Source organism: Nannobrachium achirus (assembly GCF_963921795.1).
Source record: "Nannobrachium achirus genome assembly, chromosome: 24".
NCBI classification, from domain to species: Eukaryota; Metazoa; Chordata; class Actinopteri; order Myctophiformes; family Myctophidae; genus Nannobrachium; species Nannobrachium achirus.
Genome location: NC_137831.1, coordinates 45,486,927 through 45,513,783, shown reverse-complemented (window position 1 = coordinate 45,513,783; position 26,857 = coordinate 45,486,927). Strand labels below are relative to the sequence as shown.

At 43.1% G+C, this 26,857-nt stretch overlaps 1 protein-coding gene across 1 annotated transcript in view; it reads right to left on the bottom strand.

Moving 5' to 3' along the window:
- LOC308280582 (neural cell adhesion molecule 2-like) overlaps positions 1-26,857 on the bottom strand; it is a gene marked incomplete at both ends in the record, with an annotated part of 169,624 nt that overhangs the window by 63,077 nt on the left and 79,690 nt on the right. The window contains 4 exons of the mRNA XM_080720911.1: positions 3,234-3,330; positions 4,261-4,448; positions 13,775-13,925; positions 22,783-22,928. Coding sequence (XP_080577037.1) covers positions 3,234-3,330; positions 4,261-4,448; positions 13,775-13,925; positions 22,783-22,928 — 582 coding nt within the window. The remainder of the gene's footprint in view (positions 1-3,233; positions 3,331-4,260; positions 4,449-13,774; positions 13,926-22,782; positions 22,929-26,857) is intronic.

Sequence of the window (26,857 nt, the reverse complement as noted above, 5' to 3'; positions counted from 1 at the left end):
GTTTCCAGGGGTGTCTTCAAAAATTCGACGAATCGACGCGTTGTTTTAAGCCCCCGGATATAAAATATATTATTTTTTATCACACCGGTGCGGTATGAGAGCGCTGGACTGTCATGTTCTTCCTATTTAGTCCATACTTCCTACTGCTTGCAACTAGACTTAAAAATAAAACCAGTTCACGTGACTTGAAAGTTGCCTTGATCATATAACAAGGTGCTCTTATTTTGAAGTTAACCGCTTAGAGAGGAAATGCGTCGACTTGTTGTTATTCTACTTGTTAAAGCTGACCAAGAAGCAGTAGCGCGATGCGCTTTCACTTTCACTCACTGCCGCTGACTCGCTGAGTGTGGCTCTGTGGTGGTGGTCTAAGGCAGAGGACTGCGGTGGAGTAGAGGACTTCTTAAAAAGTTTTAGATTATGACAATTTGCTTGCATTGTGATGCAGCCGTGTGCCGTTCTGCATCGACGCAGTGATGTTACATTATTGTTACCTTTAGCCTACTTTGGTGTTGTTTTTCCTCCTGAAGGAACGGGGCTAAATCGTTAGCATGCTAGCGCTTTAGCCCTGTTCCTTTAGCCTTGGAGAGGCATAAAATCATTACAACCAGGCAGTTTTCAAAGCAGAGAATCCACCAATCATAGTGGTTTACAACAGCTGTTGTACCGGTACTCTATCAATGCGTTGCGGTCGCGCCTCCTCTCCAGTCATTAAAGCACAACTTTTTTTTATTTTTTATTTTATTTTTTTTTTACACATAAACGATTCATCGACGCGTCGGATTAACCCCCGCGACTCGAGTCGACTTGATAAATCCTGAGTCGAAGACAGCCCTAGATTGAACCATGATTGAACCAGAGGAACCAAGGATTTAATGGTTCTCGTTCGGAACCAACTTTTACAGTTCGGAAACAACTCCGGTTCTCGGTGGAAAAGACCACCTCTGGTTCATCCCATAGGCGGGAGAAAGAACCAGAACCGGTTCTTTGCCGGTGGAAAAGGCCCCAGAGAGTGTACAAATGGCCCCAAATGGACCCTTTGCTTGCAGGTCCATTTGGTTCCAATTGTACACTCTCTGGGTTATGGGGGTTGAAATAAGCCTTTTTCTAGTTGATGGTTTGTGCTGTTGCCTTTCGTTACAAAACATTGTTGTCCTTGATCTCTCTTTGTCCTTTCATAGTATAATTTGAACACCCTCATACCACACATTAATTCATTACTGTAGACAGGTAACCTGACTGCACCCGATGGTGGCAGCAGTGCGTATGCCTGGCTGCATACCGCTCTGCTTACCATCATCTGGGATTGCTCGGGCAGACCCGATGTAAGGGGCGGGCCATTTTTTCAAATTCTTTAGCAGGTGATTGGATGTGGCCGTCTCTCTATCACAGTCTGTGCCAACTCCAACCACTCATATTGGCCTGTCTGCATCCACGTGGTCTGCAATCAGACTCTATTGGCTCAGAGCCCGCCCGTAGCTGCCGCTGATTCGTCCGGCCCGGGACTTTACGAGCGTTATCAACTCCCCCCGAGAGATCTCAGATGGTAAAGTAGGGCGGTAGCCTACACACTACTGCCACCATCTGGCGCAGTCAGGTTAGTAGACAGGGGTGTCGCACCAAATTCTGGGCCCTGGGTGCAAGGATTCACTGCGGGCCCCCCATGAATGTTCTTCATAAGGGATAGGGTTTAACCCATTTAGACTGGGAACGCATTACTACGCATTATTTTGTGCTTTAACCGAGTGCCGCGCAGCGAGCTTGTAGATCTGCTATTCTTTTTAAATCGTGAATATTTGGGCAAGTCTTTGAATATTTCAAATCCTTCTAAGGTTTTTTGAAAAACCTATGTGTCTATGTCAGTGGTGCTCAAACCTTTTCATGTGAAGGACCCCCAAAATTATATGTATTTGGCCACGGACCCCCCTCTCAAAAGGTTTAGTTCCAGGGACCCCCCAAAAGCAAAATTTGAGTTACAAATGTTCGCTTAAAAAATACATATATTCAAAGATTAGCATATATTTTCACGACTTTTCAAAAAATGTTCCAATAGGTAAAGTATAAAATAATTAAGGCCCTCCCCATTGGGCCCAAGTAACTCAGTCCCCCCCCCCCCCCCCCCTTGTGACGCCCCTGGTTGGAGATGAGGATGAGAATGGAGGATTGTGGTCCTCTTGCAGAATAGAGACCTGTGGGATATAGTAACCACCTGACAGGGCTGTGTTGTGACCAGAGTTGCGGTATTATAGTTTTGAAATTCATTCGTTTTTAGTTTTAGTTTCATGAGTGTTCGTTTTATGTGGGTCTGGAAAGCGTTCTTTAGGTCTATAGTCTATGTTTCTCTTGTTTCTCAAACTTGTCATTTCAAGGTCTTTCCTTAACTCTGACATCTGTACAAATGGAACCAAATGGACGCGTTGGGGTCCATTTGGTTCCATTTGTACAGTGTCAGAGTTACAGACTTGTATGGGTCAATTTAGTCCCCCAAAAAGGAACCAACAAAGTCCCTGGAATCCACTTTGAGAACCACTGGTCTAGATGGACAAGGGGGTCTGCGCGCATAGGGTGGATTTTTTTCGCCACCTGTTTTTTTTTTTTTATTCCTGAAGGGTATATTTTAAGATTCTGCCAGGTAAGCTGAAATATGTTCTCATGCCAGGGGTTAATTTTTAATGATTTCTTTCACCTACCCATTCACTCACTATACAGGAAAAAAAAAAGATCCCCCCAAAAATGTTTCTTTAAGTAGCATGTGAGGGGTCTAACTAGGGGTTTGTCGTGATTCTGAATCCATTGCAATCATTTGTTTTGTACACAAAACATTCCTAAGGCTAATAATGGACCCCACAAAACGTTGAAAAGTGATGACTCATCACTTTTCACCACACAACCATAGTTTCGTGAACTGTTTTTAGCCTAAGGAATGTTTTTTGTGCAAAACAAATGCTTGCAATGGATTCAGAATCATGAATACCCCTGGTTAGACCCCTCACATGCTACTTAAAGTGCTACATGCTACTTTTGGGGGGGTATTTTTTCCCTGTAGAGTAAGTGAATTGGTAGGTGCAAGAAATCATTAAAAATGAAGCCCATGAGAACATATTTCAGCTTGGTACCTGGCAGAATCTTAAAATATACCCTTCAAGGATTAAGAAAAAACAAGTGGCGAAGAAAAATACACCTAGACCCCCCTGTCCATCTAGACTACTATATTTGTGACAGGGTTGTAGACTCACCTGCTTGGGCTAAGATGAACTCCTGGTACCGTACTCCGATGTTGTTTCGGGCTGTGCAGTTGAAGCGTCCAAAGTCTCTGTCAGACATTGGTGTCACCTGGACCAAAACCACCAAAAAAGAAAACCCAATGACATTGAGTTGAACTTTATTATTTCTTTAATATTTCAACCAGGTGTCCCAATTTGCCATGCTATTATAGGCAGACTTAAATAATACTAGGCAGCAAAACTCTACCACTTGTTCTAGAAGTTAAACCTTCTCCTGAATCTTCATAATAGCAAGTCAACCAGCGAGACAGCTACGATATATTGTACACAGTGACTAGAAAATAGTGACCAATTTGTCAATACGTTGAAAATAAAAGTAAATAGCCTGTTTTCTATTTAGTAACAGTAACATTCTTACTTAGTTTGGTTTAAAACAGGGGTCGGCAACCCAAAATGTTGAAAGAGCCATAATTGGACCAAATCTGTCTGGAGCCGCAAAAAATTAAAGGCCTTATATAAACCTTATAATGAAGGCAACACATGCTGTAAGTGTCTTTATTAGCTACACGTATTAGCCTACTATCAAAATGACTAAGTAGGCTATACCTAATGAGCGTTCATGATTAATTGTTTATTTTCCCTGCAGCGCATCCTGGAGAGAATGTTGAAATGTAATATTTATTCTGCACATGTTTACAGCATTGGAAAACGTTAAGAATGTTTGTGTCATGTCTGTCCTCCTACAGAAACCATATTAAAACAAAAAATATATTCATTCCATTTTAATACATTTTTGAAAAAGCTCCAGAGAGCCACTAGGGCGGCGCTAAAGGGCCGCGGGTTTGCTGACCCCCGGTTTAAAACTATACAGAGCCGCACATTCACATACATTTGTCAATGTTTTGTCATTAAACATAACGTAATGAAGTAAATAAAATGTTTTCATTTTCCATGTTCTCTCAAGTACCCCCTTTAGTACCTCTGCGTACCCCATAGGGGTACACGTACCCCCCATTTGAGAAACACTGTTCGTACACACCTCCAGCAGGGACCTGTCCATGGCGCTGTGCAGGCGCATGTTGGGCATGCCCTCGGCAGGGATGGTGAAGCGCTCCCTCCTCCACAGCATGGTGGCGGGCGGGTTGGACATGACCTCACAGCTGATGTTGACCGGGTTCCCCTCCCACGAGTAATAGATGGTGTGGTTGCTCAGGAACTTGGGCATGTCTGCACACAGCACACAGAGAGGCAGGGGCGTCACAAGGGGGGGGGGGGGGGGGGGGGGGGGGAGAGAGTTAGCCTCGCGTAGCCAGGCTTACTCATCTGCGAAGAAAAAAGCCTGGTCAAGATATGAGGCAGAGACCGTCCTAGGAGGTGGGGCTGAATTTTCCTGGAATTTGTATATTTTTCCACAGTGCGGGTATTGTTTTCTACTGTATCTTCTTATCTTATCCTAGTTTTTTTTTTCCTAATAAAGTTGTTGTTTTTATCTGCCGTACACACACGCACACACAAACATGTAGTATTAAGCGGCTTTGAGTACTAAGAAAAGCGCTATATAAATCACAGCTATTAATATTGTTACATTTTTCACAGTGCGGTGTCCCTCCAAACGTGTTCCCCGCTGGAAGAAAATCTGGTCTACGTCTCCTGCTCCGTCGGTTGCGCTCGCAATAAACAATATACAAACGAAAACATTGATTCAGGCGATGTTACACCTATTAACGCTTCCAGTGCCAGCCCCTAGATGGCGCCATAGAATGCCAGGCTTTCTCCCATAGGCGACTGCATTAGCATCCGGGGACTCACGTTGCAGTGACGCGCGTGCTCACGTTCGTGCACGTCATGGAAAGGTCCCGGATGAAAAGGGCTACAGAATAGCTATTAGCATTTTGTCATTTTAAAGATCATTTTTAGGCGATTTCGCCGTAAATAAACCTCGGCGCGCCTCCCTAAAAACACAATCCAGAGATATGGCCCTTCAAAGATGTGGTTTTTCATTGGATTCGGCGGCGATTTCGCGGCCACGTTACTCGCTACGGCCGGCCGGGGAGCGGCCGGGCCTCGGCCACTGGATTGAAAATTTAGGCCCAGGCTTCAGAAGGCCTCGGATCATTTTATTCATTTCATTAAAAAAGCCGAACATGTTCGGGATAGGCACACTGGACTACGTTCCGGAAGCGGCGCTGAACATTCGGTGAACATTGGGGGGCTCAAAAATGTATTTTAAACCATTTTTAATGGAATATATCGTCGGACCATGTAAAATGGCTAGCTGGCTAGCGTAGGACGAGCCAGGACCACCCACGGCTCTACAAGCAGCTCAGGGTAAGTAAAATAAAAATAAAAAATCGAACCTCTGTTCGAAGTGGAGCTGTGTGTGTGTGTGTGTGTGTGTGTGTGTGTGTGTGTGTGTGTGTGTGTGTGTGTGTGTGTGTGTGTGTGTGTGTGTGTGTGTGTGTGTGTGTGTATTGCAGTTGATGCTCAGGGCAGGCTAGACTCAACAGCACCTCTCTGGTCACCCAGGGTACTCAGGCTACACCAGAGGCTACATACAGACAGACAGACAGACAGACAGACAGACAGACAGACAGACAGACAGACAGACAGACAGACAGACACACCGCCACGTATAGGGAGCTTGTGTTCCACACAGCTCCAAAAAATTGTATTGGATTGAAATAAAGCCGAACATGTTCGGGATAGGCACTCAACCAGTTAAGAGCGATTTAACCCATTTAGTGCTCCAGAAATTAACGGGTTAAAAATCCAAGCTGTCGGCTGCCTGCTCCGTCCACGGCCAGTCTCTTATTTTGAAGTCCGGAAGTAGATCGCGCTCACATTTCCTACTTGACGACCTTTTGAAATTTACCCGGAAGTGTTGTCGTCCAAAGCGTAAACAGTAATGGCGGATCGATGCCTTTCAGCTTGTACTATTTTAGCGAGAATCCAATGCCATCCTTGGCATCAAAAGTGTCTTTTGGAGAAAATGGACATCAAAGATGAGAAAGACCGTTGGCATCCATGTTAAGGGATCACTATTGTGTGCACGTGGATGCGCGATGATGATGAATCGGCGAGTAAAAGGTGAACTGATCCCAGTGCGTGACGGAGGACGATATCACGATAAATTAAATCTCCACTATACGATTATCGTGAGTGTTTTTTTATCACGATAAAAACGATAATATCGCATATCGTCCCATCCCTAGACAGAACCCTCGCTAAAAACCCCAGGACAAAAATCCACTTGTCATTTTCGACACTCAACAATTTCCCCTCCTGGCCCCCAAACTGTGGAATAAACTCCCTGTCGCTCTTAGAACTACAGACTCACTCCCTAGCTTCCACCGTGGACTGAAGACTCACCTCTTCAGACTCCACCTAAACCAGGGGTCGGCAACCCAAAATGTTGTAAGAGCCATATTGGACCAAAGAAACTAAAAACAAATCTGTCTGGAGCCGCAAAAAATTATAAAAGCCTTTATATCGTCGTTGTCGGGTGGAAACCTTGTATGTCCAAAACTTAGTTTTGTATTTATCATTTACAAAATGAACTAAACTAGTGAAAACAGCCGATCTACAAGCACGAGGCGTTGTGTGCTTGTAGATCTGCTGTTTTCACTACTTTTGTGCGTCAGTCTTGAATGATGAAGCAGGGCTTTACTTTGTGAAAAAAAAAAAAAAAAACATCTAAATTTGAAACTTGGAGATACAAGGTTTCTGCCCGACAGTGACAATATATTAAAAGTCTATATTAGCTATATTAGCCTACTGTCAAAATGACTAAGTAGGCTAAAAATACATAATGAGCATTAAATTCAATATTTATTCTACCCATTTTTACAGCATTGGAAAGCGTTAAGAATGTTTGTGTCATGTTTGTCCTCCTACAGAAACCATATTAAAACAAAAAAATATAGATTTCCCCCCTATCCTTTTCCCTTAATACATTTTTGAAAAAGCTCAAGGGAGCCACTAGGGTGGCGCTAAAGAGCCGCATGCGGCTCTAGAGCCGCGGGTTGCTGACCCCCGACCTAAACCCATAGCACTACTGTAACACTCCCCTTCCCTCTTTATCTGTGACCACACATGAAGCTAGATAGCATTTTTTTACCGTTTTTATTTTATTTTTCTATTCTTTGTTCTGATTAGGTACATGGTCTACCTATGTTATTGTTTTTTTCTAGATTGATATTCCTATGCATTTGTTATATTGTTGTTGATGTACTGACATATTATCTTGCTTATTACTGTATATTGATGTATTACGTGCTTATTGTAAGTCTTGTACTTTGGATTAAAAGCTTCTGCTAAATGCCTAAATTGTAAAATTGTAATCATTAATATATACTGTAGATCAGTGGTTTTCAACCTTTTCCATAACAAGGACCATTATTTACTTGGCAATTGAGCCACCATTTGATGAGATTTCACCTCTCAGACCCAAACCATAGAATATAGTGTTGTTGGCTATGTTTTTGTACATAATTTCATGCTGTATTGATGTGGTACCATAGGAGAGATAACAGGCAAACGTTGATCAATATAAAAATGCTTCTACATTGTTTAATTGTGTAGATTAAAGGTGATACACCATGAAATTTCACTTTTCCTATTTTAAAACCTTTTTTTGGGGTCCCACTAGCACCTTCTATCCTCACAAAGTCCCATTTCTGACCGCTGTGTCTTTCTCTGGTTTTGGGAAGGCGGAGGTTAAAAGCATCCCACGGGTTCTCAAAACAGGCTGTCCAGATTTGCTGCCATCGCTGACGTCATCGACGCCCGTTTTTTCTTTTTTTTCAAAATATTCTCCTCTCAGGGGGGGGAGCTCTCTATTCAGGAGTGGTAATTTAGCCTCAAAAAAACGTTTTTGGGACATAAACAATATGACATAAATACTTTTTAAATGCATGGTGTATCACCTTTAAGTAATGCAGATGTTTAATAATTTACCTCTTGAGAGTGTAACATGAAACATCTATTAAAGATTTCATTAAAGATCTATAGGGGTCCATTTGGTTACCAACACCCCACATTTTCACGACTTATGCCACGCTGCGAGCTTATCTGCTATTTTTCAATAGCTAAAGTATAAAATAATGAAGGCCCCTCCACCTTGGGCCCTAGGAGCTCAGTCCCACTTTCCCCCTCCTTGTGACGCCCCTGGGCGGCAGCCTGGGGCCCGGATGGCCTGGATGGCCCGGATGGCCCGGCCCGCCTCCGACGGAGAGGAGAGGTATTACTATTGTTTTATGCTGGCTCACAGGATGCCATTAAAGAGCTTGATGGCCATGCAGCCCTCTGCCACACATCCCCTCCCCTCAGTCAGCGGTGACTTAGTAAATGACTTCATTACTTGTGCGTTCTACGGTTCTTGTGTGTGTGTGTGTGTGTGTGTGCGTGCGTGCGTGCGTGCGTGCGTGCGTGCGTGCGTGCGTGTGTGTGCGTGCGTGCGTGCGTGCGTGTGTGCATGCTGATCCTTCTTACGAGTGTATGTTTCTTTCCAGTGTGTACGTGCGCTTCTACGTGCACATCATCTCAGTGTTTTGTTGCCACTGATCTTGGGTGGTGGAAAGTAACTCAGTACATTTACTCAAGTATTGTACTTGAAATAGCTGTAAGCTCACAGCTTGTCATATCGCGATGCGCTGTGAGCTTGTAGAACTGCTATTTCTAAACCATTTTGACAAACATTTGTAAAGAATACGATACAATTCATCAATGGGTCAATCTGCATAATGACTACGTTTACTCAAGTGTAAATGTTAATATAATGTAGGACTTTAGTTATAACAGAATATTTCTACATTGTGCTATTGCTACATTTACTTAAAGTGCGTGTGCCATGATTTCCCCCCCCCCCCCCACACCCACCACATATGTTGGGTGAATGGTAATTAGGGGAGGGGTTGATTCTGTGATGTAATAAGTATCTGTGTTTTTGAACCGGCACGTTTGACCCCACAAGGTGGCAGCCTCCAGCTAAAACCCAAATAGAAAGGCAATACATAATTGCTCATAACAACCACACCAGGAAGTGAATGAAGTACTGTCAACCTCCTAGACACATTAAAACCAGAAAAAGTACCAAACTATGGCACCGCCTCTTTAAAGGTTGACTTTAGCCATTTTCAACCCATCCTCTCACTAATTAATGCTCATTATAATATGGTAACATTTTTTACAGCTCGTTGGCTCATTGGCCAAGCTTTGGGACGCTTTAATGAAATTAACGCATAAACAGCACCGCTCACTTCACACTGGGTGCGATTTTTGTCTACTCTGTGTCTTCTATTATAGCATGTTAACTTTCCGGGAATAGAAAGCCTGCAGTTTCGCTTGGATTCCTCATCGATTATGTCACCTCTAGATGGGTTTCTGAATGTGTGAGTAGGCAGAAATGGTGCCATTTAATAATGAGTATTAGTGAGAACCAAATAATGTGAATATAGGTTGAAAAATGGGTGAAGTTGTCCTTTTAAGTAAAAAAAGAGCAAGTACTTTTTTCCCACCGCTGCTGATCTTGCACTTCCTGATCCTACTCTGACGTTCCTCATTTCATTTCCTGGCTTCTCTCTCAGAAGAGGTTGTGCACTGAGGTAATGAGCCTCTTTCAGCCCAGATGGAGATCTTGTCACTGGGTGGGTGGATGCTGGGGTGTCGCACCAAATTCTGGGCCCTGGGTACAAGGATTCACTGTGGGCTCCCCATGAATGTTCTTCATAGGGGGAGGGGGCTTAACCCATTTAGACTGGGAACGCATTATTTTGTGCTTCAACTATTGAAAAATAGCAGAGATACAAGCTCACAGCGCGGCAACGAGTGCCACGCTGCGAGCTTGTAGATCTGCTATTTTTGAAAAATCGTCAACATTTGTGCAAGTCTTTGAATATTTCAAATCTTTTTTGAAAAACCTATGTTTCTATGTAGCCTGGCCGCCAGCCTGTTCACTCCGTTATGCAAACTGTTTTGTCTCTAGGCACCACAGTCTGGAAAGCCTCCTATCTCCAAGGGGAGGTGGGACATGGAATCGGCTTTCACACATCTGTGGCTTCCGATTGGTCTTTGGTGATGTCTGTCAAGCACATAAGTGTGCTGAGTGTGTTTATGATGACGTGGCTACCCTAACCCTAATCTGATTCATTGGAACAACATCAGCAACGACGACGCCTACGTCACAACTTGCTTCCTGAAATATGAGTCAGCTGAATCATTTCCAGACTGTGATGCAGAGAGACAAAACAAATCTCGGAACAGAGCGAACAGGCTGGCACCCAGGCTAATTTCCATGTCAGTGGTGCTCGCACGTTTTCATGTCAAGGACCCCCAAATTGATATGCATTTGGCCACGGACCCCCATCTCAAAATAGTGTGTTCCAGGGACCCCCCAGGAGCAAAATTTGAGTTATAAATATTTGCTTAAGAAATACATATAAAGATTTGCACACGTTTTCACGACTTTAATAATTCCAGGCCCCTCCACCATGGGCCCTAGTAACTCAGTCCCACTTTTCCCCCCCTTGTGATGCCCCTGGGTGGGTGGATGGTGGTTGGAGTAATGGTGAAGCTACACCAGGTCTAGTTCCAATCCATCTGCGTTCCGTCTGTCTGTTGGATCTGATGCAACCTAATCGATGCAGCCAGCTACACTGACCGTGTTTGCAGCAACTACACAGAACACTTGATATAAGCATCAAGCATGCCTTCTATTTTTGCCACAATAGGCGTTCATAGCTATGCACTTTGAACCTGTCTACTCAGCCATATAAATCAGGGGTGTAACGATAGATTTGAACAACGATACGATTTGCATCACGGTACATAGTTGACGGAACGATACATGGACAATATTGGTTCATTCATGGCGATACGATACAATTTGATTGAATGATTTAAAATCAATATAGTTACTATTTAGCAAAGATATTAAGTCTGTGTGGAACGTGTCAATAGAGCAGGTTTTTTAAGGTAAGAATCTATTATTATGGATATAAATAAGTAAACACTGTGATTCTTTAGCAAATACATGGACATTATATTACAACACATCACCTTGATGTGCACACAGAGATTACACACATGGAATAACCAGATTTGATATTCATGTGATATTCATGCATTATTTTGTTGTTTAAACCTCGATTTCAGTTCGGACTTATAGGTGAATGATAGCGTGGTTCAGCCACACCCCTTTAAATTTTTGTTTTGGCGATTCAGGGAGTCTGGTGTTGCTCTCACTGAAGAGGTTTTCCTCGTTTGGAAATCCGTCCGGCGAATCAGCGTCATGAATCAGCGTCTTGTGAAAAGTGTGGGTGGGGTTTTCCAAGAAGTCATGTGTGATTCCATGTAACCCAGCGCCGCCGCCGGACCGGACCGCACATTCCCAAACATAAACATCGCGTCGCCCATCGCGGTAATATGCGATCGTATCGAGCTCGCTATGAAACATCAGTGGCAGACATGTTATGTTGTGTTTGATTACTAGTTCGTAGCGCTCCTATTCTGGCCTGTTTCTTTGGTTAGCAAGTAGCACTAGCAAGCAACAGGCTAGCCAATAGCCAGCCACACATAACAACACTATGTCATCTTCTTTGCTACTGTTGTGTTGGTCAGACGGTGAACCAATCGCAGAAGACTGCCTCTTTGGCAACGCCCATCCCAGAAATTGCCTTGGATGAAAGCAAGTTCAGATTGAATAATGGAGTGATACAAAATGCAATTCTGGCTGAGTGTCAGGCTAGGTGAATGACAGTATTTCTAAATTCGGAATCTGTCTTTGTTTTGATATATTACGCTTCCTTCATGAAAGAAATCATGTGCTTTGGAAACTCCATTCAATATCTAGCATCAATGGACTTAATTCTAATAAATAACCATTTCAAATATTGCTTGCGACAAATCCAGTCTGTCTATCACCTTGTCACTTTGTGAGCGCTTATAGGTTTTGCACGCAGCGCCTTCCTACACGATTTTGGTGCCCTATGCAAAAATCTCTGACGGAGCCTCCCTCCCCCTGAAGTGTTCTTCTGTGGCTGGCAGCAGGGGCGTCACAATGGGGGGTGAAAGTGGGACTGAGTTACTAGGGCACAAGGTGGGGGGGCCTTAATTATTTTATAATTTTAGCAATTTTTTTTTTAAGCGAACATTTGTAATTCAAATTTTGCATCTGGGGGGTCCCTGGAACTAAATATTTTGAGATGGGGGTCCATGTGGCCAAATACATATCATTTTGGGGGTCCTTCACATGAAAAGGTTTGAGCACCACTGACAAAGAAATAAAGGTTTTTCAACAAAAAAAAAAAAACCTTAGAAGGATTTGAAATATTCAAAGACTTGCACACATTTTCAAGATTTTTCAAAAATAGCAGACCTACCGGTACAAGCTCGCAGCGCGACACTCGGTGCCGCGCTGCGAGCTTGTAGATCTGCTATTTTTCAATAGTTAACGCACAAAATAATGTGTTCCCGCAGTGAATCCTTGTACCCAGGGCCCAGAATTTGGTGCGACACTTCTGGCTGGCAGCACTTATTGAGAGCAGGGTGGCATGTGGATGCATCATATGCTGAGACAGCATGGATACTGATAGCGGGGCGCATATATGCTCACCAAATGAGGAGCGCGCGCCATACGCATCTCTGCTGCCCTCAGCAAGTTGTCAGCCCAGGGAGTTGTCAATGATGGCCTCGGACCAATACCGCATGCAATCCTTTCCCATTTCCTTTCTCATGTTGTTACTTTATATGTGGATTCGAGGCGAGATGCGTTTATTTATTATGAATGCGACCGCCCGGATTTCGTCAAAGACTATATAAACGCCTTTTTTATTTATAAGGTGCGAGATATTATATAGTCCAGGTGTCTGGCATCTTAAAGGAGTAGTTCATCCCCAAAATGACTTTTTTTCTATTGATTACTCACGCCAAGGAGACTTGAGTATAATAATATTTTTAGTTTTTTGCCACATTCCTAAGACAAAACATTTTTTACAATAAATGTACCCCCATTGATTTCGGATGGGGACCTAAATGCATTCAGATCCCCATCCGGAATCAATGGATGGGGCTTTACAAAGCATTGAGGGTTTAAGTGATTACATGTCTGAAAACACACATTTTAATATGAATCCAATATGCAGTGGAAGCCCCTGCTTCTTCTTTCTCTCTCTCTCTCTCTCTCTCTCTCTAGCGTCCATATTCTGAGAACTTTAGACAAAAATAGCCACTGCGAGGCGTTGTGAGCTTGTTTGGTGTAGAGGGGAAAAAGAGCAGACTAAGTACAGAGTGAAAGGTCAAGTTTATTAGGTATTGACGGTTCAAGTGGTTAAATATCTGATAACACAAATTGACATGAATCCAAAATACACCGATGATTGCGCTGTCAAACGATGAAACTATATGGAATCTGGGGGTCCCTGCTTCATCTCTCTCTCTCTCAGCTAAGGGGTCCTTGGCCTGAAAACATTGAAGACCTCTGCCTGTATGGATTCTCTCTGATTCTCTTGAACCCTAACCCTAACCCTGATTCTCTCAGACCATGAACCTCTACTCACACTCGATGTCCAGAAACATGCTCTTCTGATGGCCTCCAATCCGGCTGAGCGCCTCGCAGTCAAAGCGGCCCACGTCAGCCATCCTCACGTCGCTGATGGTCAGCGTGGACTTTCCATGACGACCGCGGACTTCAAAACGGCCATCTTTGCTCTGAACACACACACACACACACACACACACACACACACACACGCACACACTCACACATACACATACACATACACACACACACACACACACACACACACACACACACACACACACACACACACACAGTGTTGTAAAGTAACTAAGTACATTTACTTAAGTATTGTACTTAAGTACAATTTTGAGGTATTCGTACTTTACTTGAGTATTTCCAATTCCCGATACATTTACTTCTACTCCACAACAGCTCGGATCCAAATATTGTACTTTTGCTCCACTACAGTACATTTATTTGAAAACTTTACTTACTAGTTACATTGCAGATATGAATTGTTATATATTATCATTTATAAAACATACATAAACCACTTTAGCCCTAGTGTATACCGTGGCTATTTGAAAATAGCCGATCTACAAGCTCACAAGTCACAACACGTTGTGAGCTTGCTATTTTCAAATATTTTATACTTTAATCCTTTATTAACTGCCAGAGTTAAAAGAAAAACTTTTGCCAGCTAAAAGTATGTGTTTTCACAAACAAAGTTAAACCATCTGTGAAGTGGGAAGTGAGCACTGCTCACCGCTGAGACGCGCTATGGTGGGCACTGGGCATGTTTGTGCTTTACCTGTTAAGCTGCGTCCAAACCTGAAGCTATTTCTTCTATTCTAGTCGCTTCTATCGCTTCACTTTGGTTGTGCAGATCCGCGTTGGTAAAAAATCATGTCCCGTTGGAATCAAGGCGAAACACCCGGAAAAAAGGGAGTCCCAACTCCAAACACCAAAAACATGTCTGTGTCTCCGGACAACATCAACGCTGATTGGCCGTCAGGACGCGATGGGTGGAGTGGGGATGAAGCGAAGGTCGCTTCAGTTGGATTTTCCAAGTGGGCGATGATACGAGGCAACCGTGCCATTTCGCCATTCGCGTCACCCTGTTCGGATCATTCGCACCGTGCCAGTTCGCATCGCGCTAGGTTGTGCGTCGTCTCGTCTTTGCATTCCCTTTGTATGTAATCGCGCCGCTCGAACCATCCAGTTTTGAACCCAGCTTTAAGCAGGAAAGAAGCCAGGAAAGTGGAATTATGATGCGGAGAGAGTGGGGTCGGTACAAACGTAAACTTTACTTCAGGAAGGCAACAAAATAACAAAGGTACACCACACAGGGCCGAAGAAACAATACAACAAGAGCAGACGTAGGAGCCAGACCCAAGGAGCCAGGAGCGTGGATGAAGAGTGGATCAAAACCAATAGTTCAACAGGTAAGGGTGCGCAGCGAACAGTGGCAATTAACAAGCGAGGTGTAACGGTACAACGGTGTAACGGTACAAGAGTCAATCAAACAAAACAGCGTGCAGCTGTGTGGCCTGGGCGGAGTCAGTCAATTCACAGTCAAAGGAAAAGGTGAGAGGGATAAGGCAAGAAAGGACGGGGGAAAACGCCAGGGGGCACTAAGTGACAGTGCAGGGCACAGCATTACCAACAGACTAGTGCAGACATATAGACTGCAAACGCGACAACAGATAGCCCCCAATAGGTACAATCTAATAGAATGCAATCACTTACAGTAGCTGACTTTCCCGTCCGCTGCGTGCGGTGGTGCGCTATTGATGAGATTGACAGCGTCTTGTAAATCCATGCTTCTGCACTTTATTAACTACACACATGTATGTGTAGGCTCATCAAACCATGATATATTTTTGTTAGAAGAAAGCTTATAAACTTCCTGTGGTCGTAAGGTAATTTTCCCTCAAGTTTTTGTTGATTTCCCATTCAAGTCAATGGATAAATTGAAAAAATAAAAAAATAAAATAATATATATATATATATATATATATATATATATATATATATATATATATATATACAAATGTAAGCACACGATTCCCAATGAAGCCGGTCGATTTGACAAATGGTGCAATGGCGTGCCACCAAAACTGTGGGAGGATTAGCGCTGCAAAATAAACTTTATTATATAGAATGATGGAAAAATGGAAATATGGATGGAAAGATGGTCTGGTTGCCCCTGGCCCTTACCGTAAGTCCAGCTGCTAAGTCCAACAGTTATTTATCATAATTTTAAGCGAGAAATGTGTGCAGACAAAAAATGCCAGAAAAACACCAAAGTCACAGATGGATGAATCCCAACTGTGTAAATCGGTGTTGTTAGGAAGGATGTCAACGGTTTGTGTTTTGTGACATCAGACCAGAGCTCTGGGCAGCCTAAATAAGATGTGACGCAGTTTTTAAACATCCCATTTAGTCTCAGTATGTCCAAGAGAGATCCTTTACTGTAAGAGGCATGAGGCAGGGATAAATAGCGAAGAGGGGGAGACAGAGATTGACAGAGAATATATCAAAATCAAAATCTTTCCAGCCTCGCAATAGACAAAGAAACACCTTCCAATTAACAGTCCAAGTACCGGCAGCGGTGTCCATGAACCAATCTTCCAAGACGGAGGTCTCCTGTTCTGGGATTCCATACGCCTTCACGTCTCAGGTCCTCCTCCACGAAGACATGAAGAGGAGCCACAACGTCCTCTACTGTCAAATGATCACTAATGGACAGCTGCTCTCATCTTCCATTGTAACCAGCCAGGAACGAGGAGACACAGAACAACCAAGATCTTGTGAGGACTTCATCTCAGCCAGGAGAAGCACAGAAACATCTGATGACTTACACAGGAACCTCATATGTGATAAGATCCTCATTAAGGTATCGACTCTGAAGAAACATCAGCATGTCCACACCGAAGAAAAACCTTTCCAGTGTACACATTGTGGCAAAGGTTTCAGTCAGCTAGGTAGCCTGAACAAACACCGGCGTGTCCACACTGGAGAAAAACCCTTCCACTGTAAACAGTGTGGCAAAGGTTTCAGTCAGCTAAGCAACCTGAAGAGGCACCAGCGTATCCACACTGGAGAAAAACCCTTTGTGTGCAAACACTGTGACAAGGGTTTCAGTGAGTTAGGTGACCTGAAGACACACCAGCGTATCCACACAGTGTGACAAGAGTTTCAATGTGTTAAGTAGCTTAAAGCAACACCAACGTGTCCACACTGGAGAAAAACCATTCCAATGTAAACAATGTGACAAGAGTTTCAGTCAGCTAGGTAGCCTGAAGACACACCAGCGTATACACAGTGGAGAAGAACCCTTTGTCTGTAAACAGAGTGACAAGGGTTTCAGTGTGTCAAGTAGCCTGAATACACACCAGCATGTCCATGCTGTCAGTTAGGGGCGGCATAGCCCAGGGGTAGAGAAACCGTTATTAGAGCACGAAGGGTTCCCGAAGGGTTCCCAGTTCGAATCCGGGCTCCCCCGGTATGAATGTGTGCGTGAATGGGTGAATGTAATGCACAATCTCTGTAAAGCGCTTTGGATAAAAGCGCTATATAAATGCACCATTTACCATTTACTGGAGAAAAATGACACAGTCCTTTATAGCAGCTTGCGCCTTGTGGACTAGCCTTGCTGAGCTGGTGACGTCACCGAGAACGCTCTCGGTGACGTCACCAGCAACGCCTCGCGGTGCAAGGCGTCGTGTGCTTTTAGATCTGCTGTTTTCACTACTTTTGTGCGACAGCCTTGTATGATGAAGCAGGGCTTTGCTTTGCGAAGAAACATACAAATTTGAAACTTGGAGATACAAGGTTTCTTCCCAACAGTGACGACATTTACACCCCCGTATTATGTTGGTGCGCCCATGGATTCTTGGGACATGAAAAGTGTGCCCATGCAGAAAAAAGGTTGAGAAACACGGAGCGACGCAGAATATTCAGCGATTTTTCAAAAGTTGGTGATAAGACTAAGAGCCAACTGGACCAAATGGACCCTTACAGTTCTGTATCTCCAAGGGTCTGGTATACAAATGGAACCAAATGGACCATTTGGTTTCATTTGTACAATCTCAAGAGTTATGGGGGCCCGTGGCCTAATGAATACCAAAACTGTTTGAGAACCACTACATTAAAGCATGGCTCTTAGGGAGCAATCGTTTTTATTTATGAACAGCACCCGCTGGAGGAAAATAGGGGAGGGTCATGCTATTTTAATTTCAGTCCAGGGAGGGTCTGCTGATTTCACTTTGAATTCAAGGGAGGGTCATGCAATTTTTAGCTAACAATAGTCCGGTAACACTGCCAGGCAACTATTCATGTAACAATAGGTTAATGATCGCTCGTTGAAAATGCGCATTTGACCCAGATTTGACCACAGGCAATCAACAGCACAAAATGAATGGCAGCTGTTACAAACCTTCTCTGTCTTGTGCGTGTGTCAACTGTTTTATCTGTAACCTAGATGTCAAATAACCTGTTCTCATCCTGTTCTCAACCTGTGAGAACTTCTCACCTTTTATGTGATGTCCACTGTGGTAAATGTCATGTTGTAGGGGAGGGTCATTGATTTTTCCCCCAATTGAGAGGGAGGGTCATGGCATTTTTTATCAGGGCTTATACATTTTCTCCAGTAGGACCCCTCAATAAAAAAAACAACCCCTCCCTTAGGATCAACAGTGAAATTATGTCATCGAAAAACACCACTCCATCCGCTTCTTGTTTATCTTTTTCACAGAATCGTCCACTTATCCGCTCCTGTGTCTCGCTAAACAGTGGAGTTTTTAATTGCAGATAACTATGTATAGCAATGGCCATATATATATATATATATATATATATATATTTTTTGCACAGAAGCAGAGAAAGCGTGTGTGTGTCTGATCGGTGGATCGATCGGAAAAATATGTCAATATTCTGTGACTACATTACTATGTTGCTGGTAAGTAGTTTGGTTAAATATGCTTGGCAGTACATTTTGATGCCAACACTTTCATACTTTTACTCAAGTACATTTTAAATTCTGGACATTTTTACTTGCAGTATTGATACTTTTATACATAAGTAAAATATGTGAATACTTTTTCCACCAATACACACACACAAGCATGATCAATTATGTTCCAGTAAGAAAGGTTAGATTAGCCATCATTGTAGTTGGTTTTGAACCTGATAACTCTATTGTTCTTTTTTGAGTACTTTGAGGGCTTTACAGGTCTTTGCGGTTAGTCTTGAACGCGAGCTCTCTCTGGGTGCTGCTCTATAGGCCTACAGGTCTGTTAAAAAGCCATTTAGGCTGGGTGATACGCATTATTATTATTGACAATTTGAATTTTGACCTGATTTTGACCCGATTCTATAAGTGTCTTTTGAATCCTTCTAAGGTTTTTTTTTTTTTTTTTTTTTTTTTTTGAAAAACCTACGTTTCTATGTCAGTGATGCTCAAACTTGTTCATGTGAAGGACCCCCAAAATGATATGTATTTGGCCACGGACCCCCATCTCTAAATATTCCGTTCCAGGGACCCCCCAGAAGCAAAATTTGAGTTACAAACGTTCGCTTTAAAAATACATATATTGCAAAAATTGTCATGATTATAAAAAAAAAAAGAATGCAGATATACAAGCTTGCAGCGCGGCACTCGGTGCCGCGCTGTGAGCTTGTATATCTGCTATTTTTCAATAGTTAAAGCATTAAATAATTCCAGGCCTAAATGGATTCATTCTGAACACGAGACGAGTTCTCTTTCTGTTGTGAGCTCTTTGAGTGCGTTAGATTGAGTCATCCATTGATCTCATAAGCTGTGGATTTTACCCCCGAGGTCTTTACAATCTGTATGAAGACAGAGTGTATCAATTTGGGCAAACGGGTCAATTAGAGTGAAATAGAGCAGTCACCCCTGTAATCGAAGAATGCTCGTAAATGAGGCAATGCACCTGGGGAGTTTCCCCCGTCCTGCACGCCACCTTTGTCGCCCGAAGCCACTTGTTCCCTCGCTTGTCACGCAGAGAAACTGACACGTGATGTGGTAGCTTTTCACTTGACTGAGGCTTTTACTGCCGTGTGCGTCAGGGGCGTCACAATGGGGGGAGGGGGTTTGAGTGTGACTGAGTTACTAGGGCTTGTAGATCTGCTATATTTGAAAATTTATGTGCGCAAATCTTTGAATATAATTATGTATTTTTTAAGCGAACATTTGTAACTCAAATTTTGCTTCTGGGGGGGGGGGGGGGGGGGGGGGTTCCTGGAACTAAATATTTTGAGATGGGGGTCCGTGTGGCCAAATACATATCATTTTGGGGGTCCTTCACATGAAAAAGTTTGACTGACATAAAAACTGTTTTTGAAATATTCAAAGACTTGCACACATTTTTGTAGATCTGATATTTTTCAATATAGCACAAAATAATGCGCTCCCAGTCTAAATGGGTTAAACCCCCTCCCCCTATGAAAACATTCATGGGGGGCCCGCAGTGAATCCTTGTACCCAGGGCCCAGAATTTGGTGCGACACCCCTGTGCGTTGTATTTTGGTAAAACCCAGCACGCACAGCTACAGTTATGTGGTCAGGTTATTAAGTAAGTAGGTTATTAAGTAGTTCCCAATTCCCACAGATCCCCAATTGCTCCGTCTGTTATTATCAACACTAATAAATGCCTTGAATGAGTAAAAAGTGAGATTTATTCTATTCACTTCTGTGAAGTACGAACTATTACTACATGTGCATTGTGTTCAGGGACGTGCTGGGCCCCTGATTCAGCCCGTGAAAAAGAGTTGTAGAGGCCCTCATTGCACGCTATAAAGAGAGATCTCTCTATAGCGCTGCTGCTACTCAAAGATTTGCCTGACAAGCCAGTGGGCCAATTACATCGTCGTTGCCGGGTGGAAAACTTATGTCCAAAACCATTTGTTTTGTATTTATCATTTAAAAAATGATTTAAACTAGTGAAAACAGCCGATCTACAAGCACACAACGCCTCGCACCCCGCGAGGCGTTGTGTGCTTGTAGATCTGCTGTTTTCACTACTTTTTTGCAAAGTGTTTAATTTTTACTTTTGTGAAAACAGTTTCATTCTTTCCTAATGGCCGGCCTGGACCGGCTGGGAATGAACCGGCCGCTCGGGAGTTGTCCCGCTTTTCCCAATGGCCAGCACGTCCCTGATTGTGTTGGACGCTGGTGTAACTGAAATGTTTGACTGTTTGGGATCCTCACTGCTGTACATTAAACGGTTGTAAATGACTTCATTCATTTTACTTTTGTCACAAGGGTAACGTTATGTGTACAAAAGCAAATGAAAGAAATGTCAGGTGCTTCTGCTAGCTTTGTGGGCTCTTCAACTTCAGCTCTATTATAATGCATACAGTAGAGTCACAGAGCAGTAATGCGGTTTCTGATACGAGTGCCATGAGAATATATTAGATATGAAATCTATGTGCTTGTCTGTTGAAGGTTGTTTGAATAGTGAGCAACAAATCGTGATCGCACATCAGAGGCCTGTGTGACGCTGACGCATGGACACTTTAGATAACGACAGGAACAGGGACGTGCAGAGAATGTTAGAGAGGCAGGGGCTGACATTTCTAAAAGGGCCTTTTGGTGGAAATATCGAAAATAGCAGACCTCCAAGCTCTGAGCTTTGAGGTCGCCTAGTTTCGGTGCTTGATATCACACTGAACTAAGCATAATCAAGTCAATACTGGAGATGTGGCGTAACGGCATGGATTTCTACACAGAGAGGGCAATTCTTTCAACATGAGATGCTGCATTCAAGTTCAGGAGAGTTTGGACAAGGCAATTCTCTTGAATTCTCATGCCTTCAGGTATGGCATGGAAAGAGGGCATTTTGCATTTCTTTCACCATAGTAAAAACTGCATTCATGGTCTGGAGAGGGCAAAAAAAAAGGACGGATAAAAGGGCAGGGGCTCAAGCCCCCTTTGATGTCTATGTGGACACGTGCCTGGACAGGAATACAGGCTGAAGCTGTTGGCGTGGACATGGTGTCCATGGTAACAGCTATGTATTGCAAAAGGGATCAACTTTTTAATTTAATTATCTGGAAAGACAAACACTGGATGCATCGACAAGCATGCATTCATGCAAATCCGTCAGTGGTCAGCAAACTTGTTTCATGTCAATATGTATTTGGCTCCAGACCCCCCATCTAAAAATATTTTGTGCCAGGGACCTCTAGACGAGATCTGTGTAAAGATCTTTCAAAAAAATATCCACGCTGTGTGGTTTTACATTGTCTATTCTCAAACAGCCAATGTAAATAGGGTTAAACTTTTGCTGGGGATCCACTGAAGGACCCAGACCCCACTTTGAGAACCACACACACACGTACCGGTACACACACACACACACACACACACACACACACACACACACACACACACACACACACACACACACACACACACACACTCCACTGTCAGTTTAGTTTAGTCAGTTTAGTTTAGTAAAGGAAGCCCGATAGAGGACTCAATACGAGGGCAATCGCTAGAGGAGACTGCAAAGTGCCACACCGGGCAACCACTTTTGGAAAAACACCCTTTCAGTCCAGGGCTGTTCAATCTGGAATGACCTACCTCCATTACTGTAATAAGAGACTGTTTGTCATTTCCATCCTTCAAGTTTAACCTAAAAAGAATGGTTACTTGACAATCAAACGTGTGACCATGTATAGTCTTAATAGTCTTAATAGTATAGCACATGTATGTATAGTATAGTTTTTAATCGTCCTTTTGCGAATGTAGGGTTCTTACTGTTGGAATAGTATAGTGCTTGTATGTATGTGTTTTAGGTGTCTTCTCTTGATGTAAGATTGTTGTTGTTGGTATATGTTTTGTTTTGTGTTTCATGTAGGGACTACGGATGGAATTTAGCATTCTTGCTAAGTCCGGTATATTTACATTGCTTTGTGTAGTGTTCATTAATATACACTGTCCCGTCCAAATAAATAAATAAAGTAAAGTAAAGTATAGTCGGATCACGACCTTCCCACACGCAGGCTGGACGATACCTTGTCTCCGTGGGTGAAGGTATGTCCATCGCTGGCTCTCCTCCAGGAGATGTCAGGCATGGGCTCTCCCTCGGACACGCAGGAGATCATGGCCGCGCTGCCCTCCACCGCGGTCACGTTGCGCAGCTGAGTGATGTGAGGCTGGACTGGAGGATGGTCAGAGAGAGAGAGAGAGAGAGAGAGAGAGAGAGAGAGAGAGAGAGAGAGAGAGAGAATGGTCAAGAAAGACAGAGGTCTACATAGATAAAAAGGGAAAATGTCAGCGTGTACAATCTTTAATCGTCCTTCTAAAATGATATCCAACAGCTCATTCTAATACCATAGGCCTCCCTGCAAGCCAATTGACGTCATGATGACGTTATGATAAGGTCCTCCGGTTACTCCGGTGACGTTCAGAACTAGGCCAGATCACAGGGGGACTGCCCATAAGTCCTACATCTCATTAGTCCTAATTTGGTTAGGGTTAGGTTTTAGGGTTAGGCATATTCTTTTTTTTTCTTTTCTTTTTTTTTTAACTGAGATTAGTGTTAGAGTTTGGGTTAGCTTTAGGTATAGATTTACTGAGGTTAAGGTTAGGGTTAGGTTTAGGTTTAGGTATAGTATTTTCACCAGGTTAACATTCACCAGATTCGGACTAATGGGATGTAGGAAGTGGAACAATGAAATGTCGGACCAATGAGATCTCCATATATGGGCATAAAATGGATGCAGACAGACAGATACAGATATCTCCATATATGAGCATAAATGGACACAGGCAAACAGGTGGTCAATACAGGTCCTACAGAGATCTCCATATATGGGCATAAAACAGATCCACGACAACAGGTATAATGGGGTTTGCATTAAAGGGTGGGGTGAAATGAGACAGACTCCAGTCACTTTCAGAGCATTGCAGAGGGAAGGTGTGTGTGTGTGTGTGTAAACTTTAACAAGTGCATTTTCTCCTTGTGTGACTCAACACAGGATTTAAGAAACCCAGGGCTAATATTACTATTGTCCCTGTTTTTATTTTTTTATTTTTTTATAATTAAACATTTTTTTTTATAATTAATATTCGAATATATTCGGGCCAATTTGTAAGACCAATATTCAAATTTCATTTCTGAGGAATATTGGCAGCCCTACTCCATATATGGGCATAAATGGACACAGGCAAACAGATGGACAAAACGGATCCTATGACAACAGGTATAGTGGGGTTTGCATTAAAGGGCGGGACATTCATTCCCTATTTACATTGTTCCCGAGTTGGCCAGGTTGCCGACTAGACACTTGGCCGCCCGAAGGGCAGCCGAGCTTCTATTCGTTTGTAATGTTAGTTGAAATAGGAGCATATAAGGTTATATTCTGGGACATATCTGACTAGTTATGATATTTATCTGGCCTCGATCGGACCCTCTCTGATTAATCCAGGGCGTCCGTTTTTGTGGGCAGGATTGATGTTGGTTGAAATCAGGTGATATTCTAGGCCAGGTCTGACTAGTCGTGGTTTGACTTGATCTGTCACTGATCGGTCCAGGTCCTGACCGTGCTTGCTGGGCTAGTAATGCTCTCGGATTAATACTCTCCTAACGTCTTAAAACCTTCTTATTAAATGCGCCTGTCGCTTTGAGTCAACTCATTAAACATCCAGACATGCAGAGCTCCGACAAACACTTTAGGAGATACGATCGCTGACAGCCATTCCAGACTTTAAGCCAACTTTTGGCATCACGGTCCACGGACGATGCACTCCCCTGGGTCCTTTGTTTACTTGCTCGTAGCCGGAGGAAAAACATGGACAGGGAGGCACGCGCCAGGACTCTGCGGAACGCGCCAGAGAAACAAGCCTCCTCTCTGCCTAGCATTCTGCTAGCAAATGTTCAGTCCCTCGAAAATGATCTGAAACAAGCTGCACGCACAGATTAAACACCGACGGGACGTTAGGTACTACGCTGTGTTCTCTGGCATTCAAAGAGACGTGGCTGGAGGCCAGCATACCCGTCACTCTGCCATACTGGACCGTTTCCCTGGTCCTTCAGACTTGGAGTCGCTGACCATCACAGTGAGGCATTTCTACCTCCCCAGAGACCTCAGCTCAGTTCAGCTCAGTCTTTGCTCAGGCTGTGAACAGGCCGTATAAGATACACATAAAGTTTTTTTTTTTTTTTTATCATTACATTTCTTTTTGTTTTCTACATCAGTGTTTCTCAATCTTTTTTGGCTTGAGTACCCCCTTTTGAAGATTTTTTAATCCAAGTACCTACCCCCTTTACCCAACGACAACATTTTCCCAACTGCGATTAAAACCATAACAAGTGGTATATGATTGATAACCCCACCTTTCAAGAATATAACATCACAACAAATAAAAAAGGGAGTGAGAGTTTCAACACTTTGGCCATAACATTTCAGTCCAGTTTTCATGTCAATAACTTAGATTCAGACAACATTCAAACACCTACCAGCTGTTGCCTGGTAATCTGGGTTGGCAACTATCATGCTCACAACAAGTTTCTCCAAGTGTCACAGTAAACGTTGTTTCTCCTTCTAATTCAATTGTAGTTAATTATTTAACTATGAATAATAGTAGCCTATCATGATTTATACTTCTATTTTTCTTTTTGGGGGCATTATCTTGAGTACCCCCTGCAGTACCTCCGCATACCCCTAGGGGTACACGTACCGGTATCCCCATTTGAGAAACACCGTTCTACATTATATAAAAAACAACAATAACAATATATACATAACAACCAATCAATCATCTTCAATCTTCAATCCCCCCTCCCAACCCACCCCTCCATCGTTCACATTCGATCCATAGAATTATACATTCAGTAGGTTTTTCAGTTCAGTGTTATTGTTCCTTGTTGTGCTAGACTAATCCTTGCAGAAGAAAGCTCCAGATATGAAATATCCCAAAAGCCCCTCAGCCAATAAGTTTCTGAAATGTCATGAGGTGGATTCCATCTTTGGGTTAGGGCTGCCGTCAATCCCGCAAGCTACACTTTCCGGGTTTTTCCGTAAGATGTAATTTAAAAGTTGCACAAATGGATCTACTGGGAACTGTACCTCTGTTAGGTCCGATAAAGTCCTTATAACCTTTCCCCATAACTCAGAAATTCCCAGACATTCCCATATGAACAAATGAGCCTAATGTTCCCGGGGCACAAAATGTGCAATATGGGTCAGGTGCCAATCCCATTCGATGCCTGATTCTGGGTGTTACACAAGCTCTGTGACAAAACTTGATAATAATCATAATTCACCACCACATAAACATAATCCCCACTATCGTGTACTTTGTTCTGGCTTAACCCTTGCCTATAGTTTCCAACAGTTTCTGTAATATGCATCAGCATTGCTGACGCGCAACCTCTCTTTCTTATTGAATTTCTGTAATATAACTGAATAAAGCCGTAAAAGAAAGATAATTTTTTCGGCGCTAAGGTGGGTGCTTGTCTCTCACTGATATGGAAGAGGTCAAAGTGATGCTGAAGGTGAGGATGATTAAATATTCTCCCCAGCTTGTCTTGCCCAGCAGTTGAATCCGTAGCTGGACCAGACTGTCTCTGCTTCTTCACTGAAATACTGTGCTGCTGACCGGCTGTCATCAGCAGGGGTGTCGCACCAAATTCTGGGCCCTGGTTACAAGGATTCGCTACGGGCCTCCCATGAATGCTTTAATCATTGAAAAGTAGAAGATATACAAGCTCACTGCGTGGCACCGAGTGCCACGCTGTGAGATTGTAGAAGTTTTTGAATATTTCAAATTCTTCTGAAGTTTTTTGAAAAAAAAACTATGTTTCTATGTCAGTGGTGCTCAAACCTTTTCATGTGAAGGACCCCCAAAATGATATGTATTTGGCCCGCGGACCCCCATCTCAAAATATTTAGTTCCAGGGACCCCCCAGGAGCAACATTTTAGTTACAAATGTTCGCTTAAAAAATACATATATTCAAAGATTTGCACACATTTTCACGACTTTTCAAAAATAGCAGATCTACATACTCTACCTCTACTGCTTGTATATCTGCTATTTTTCAATAGTTAAAGCATAAAATAATTAAGGCCCCTCCACCTTGGGCC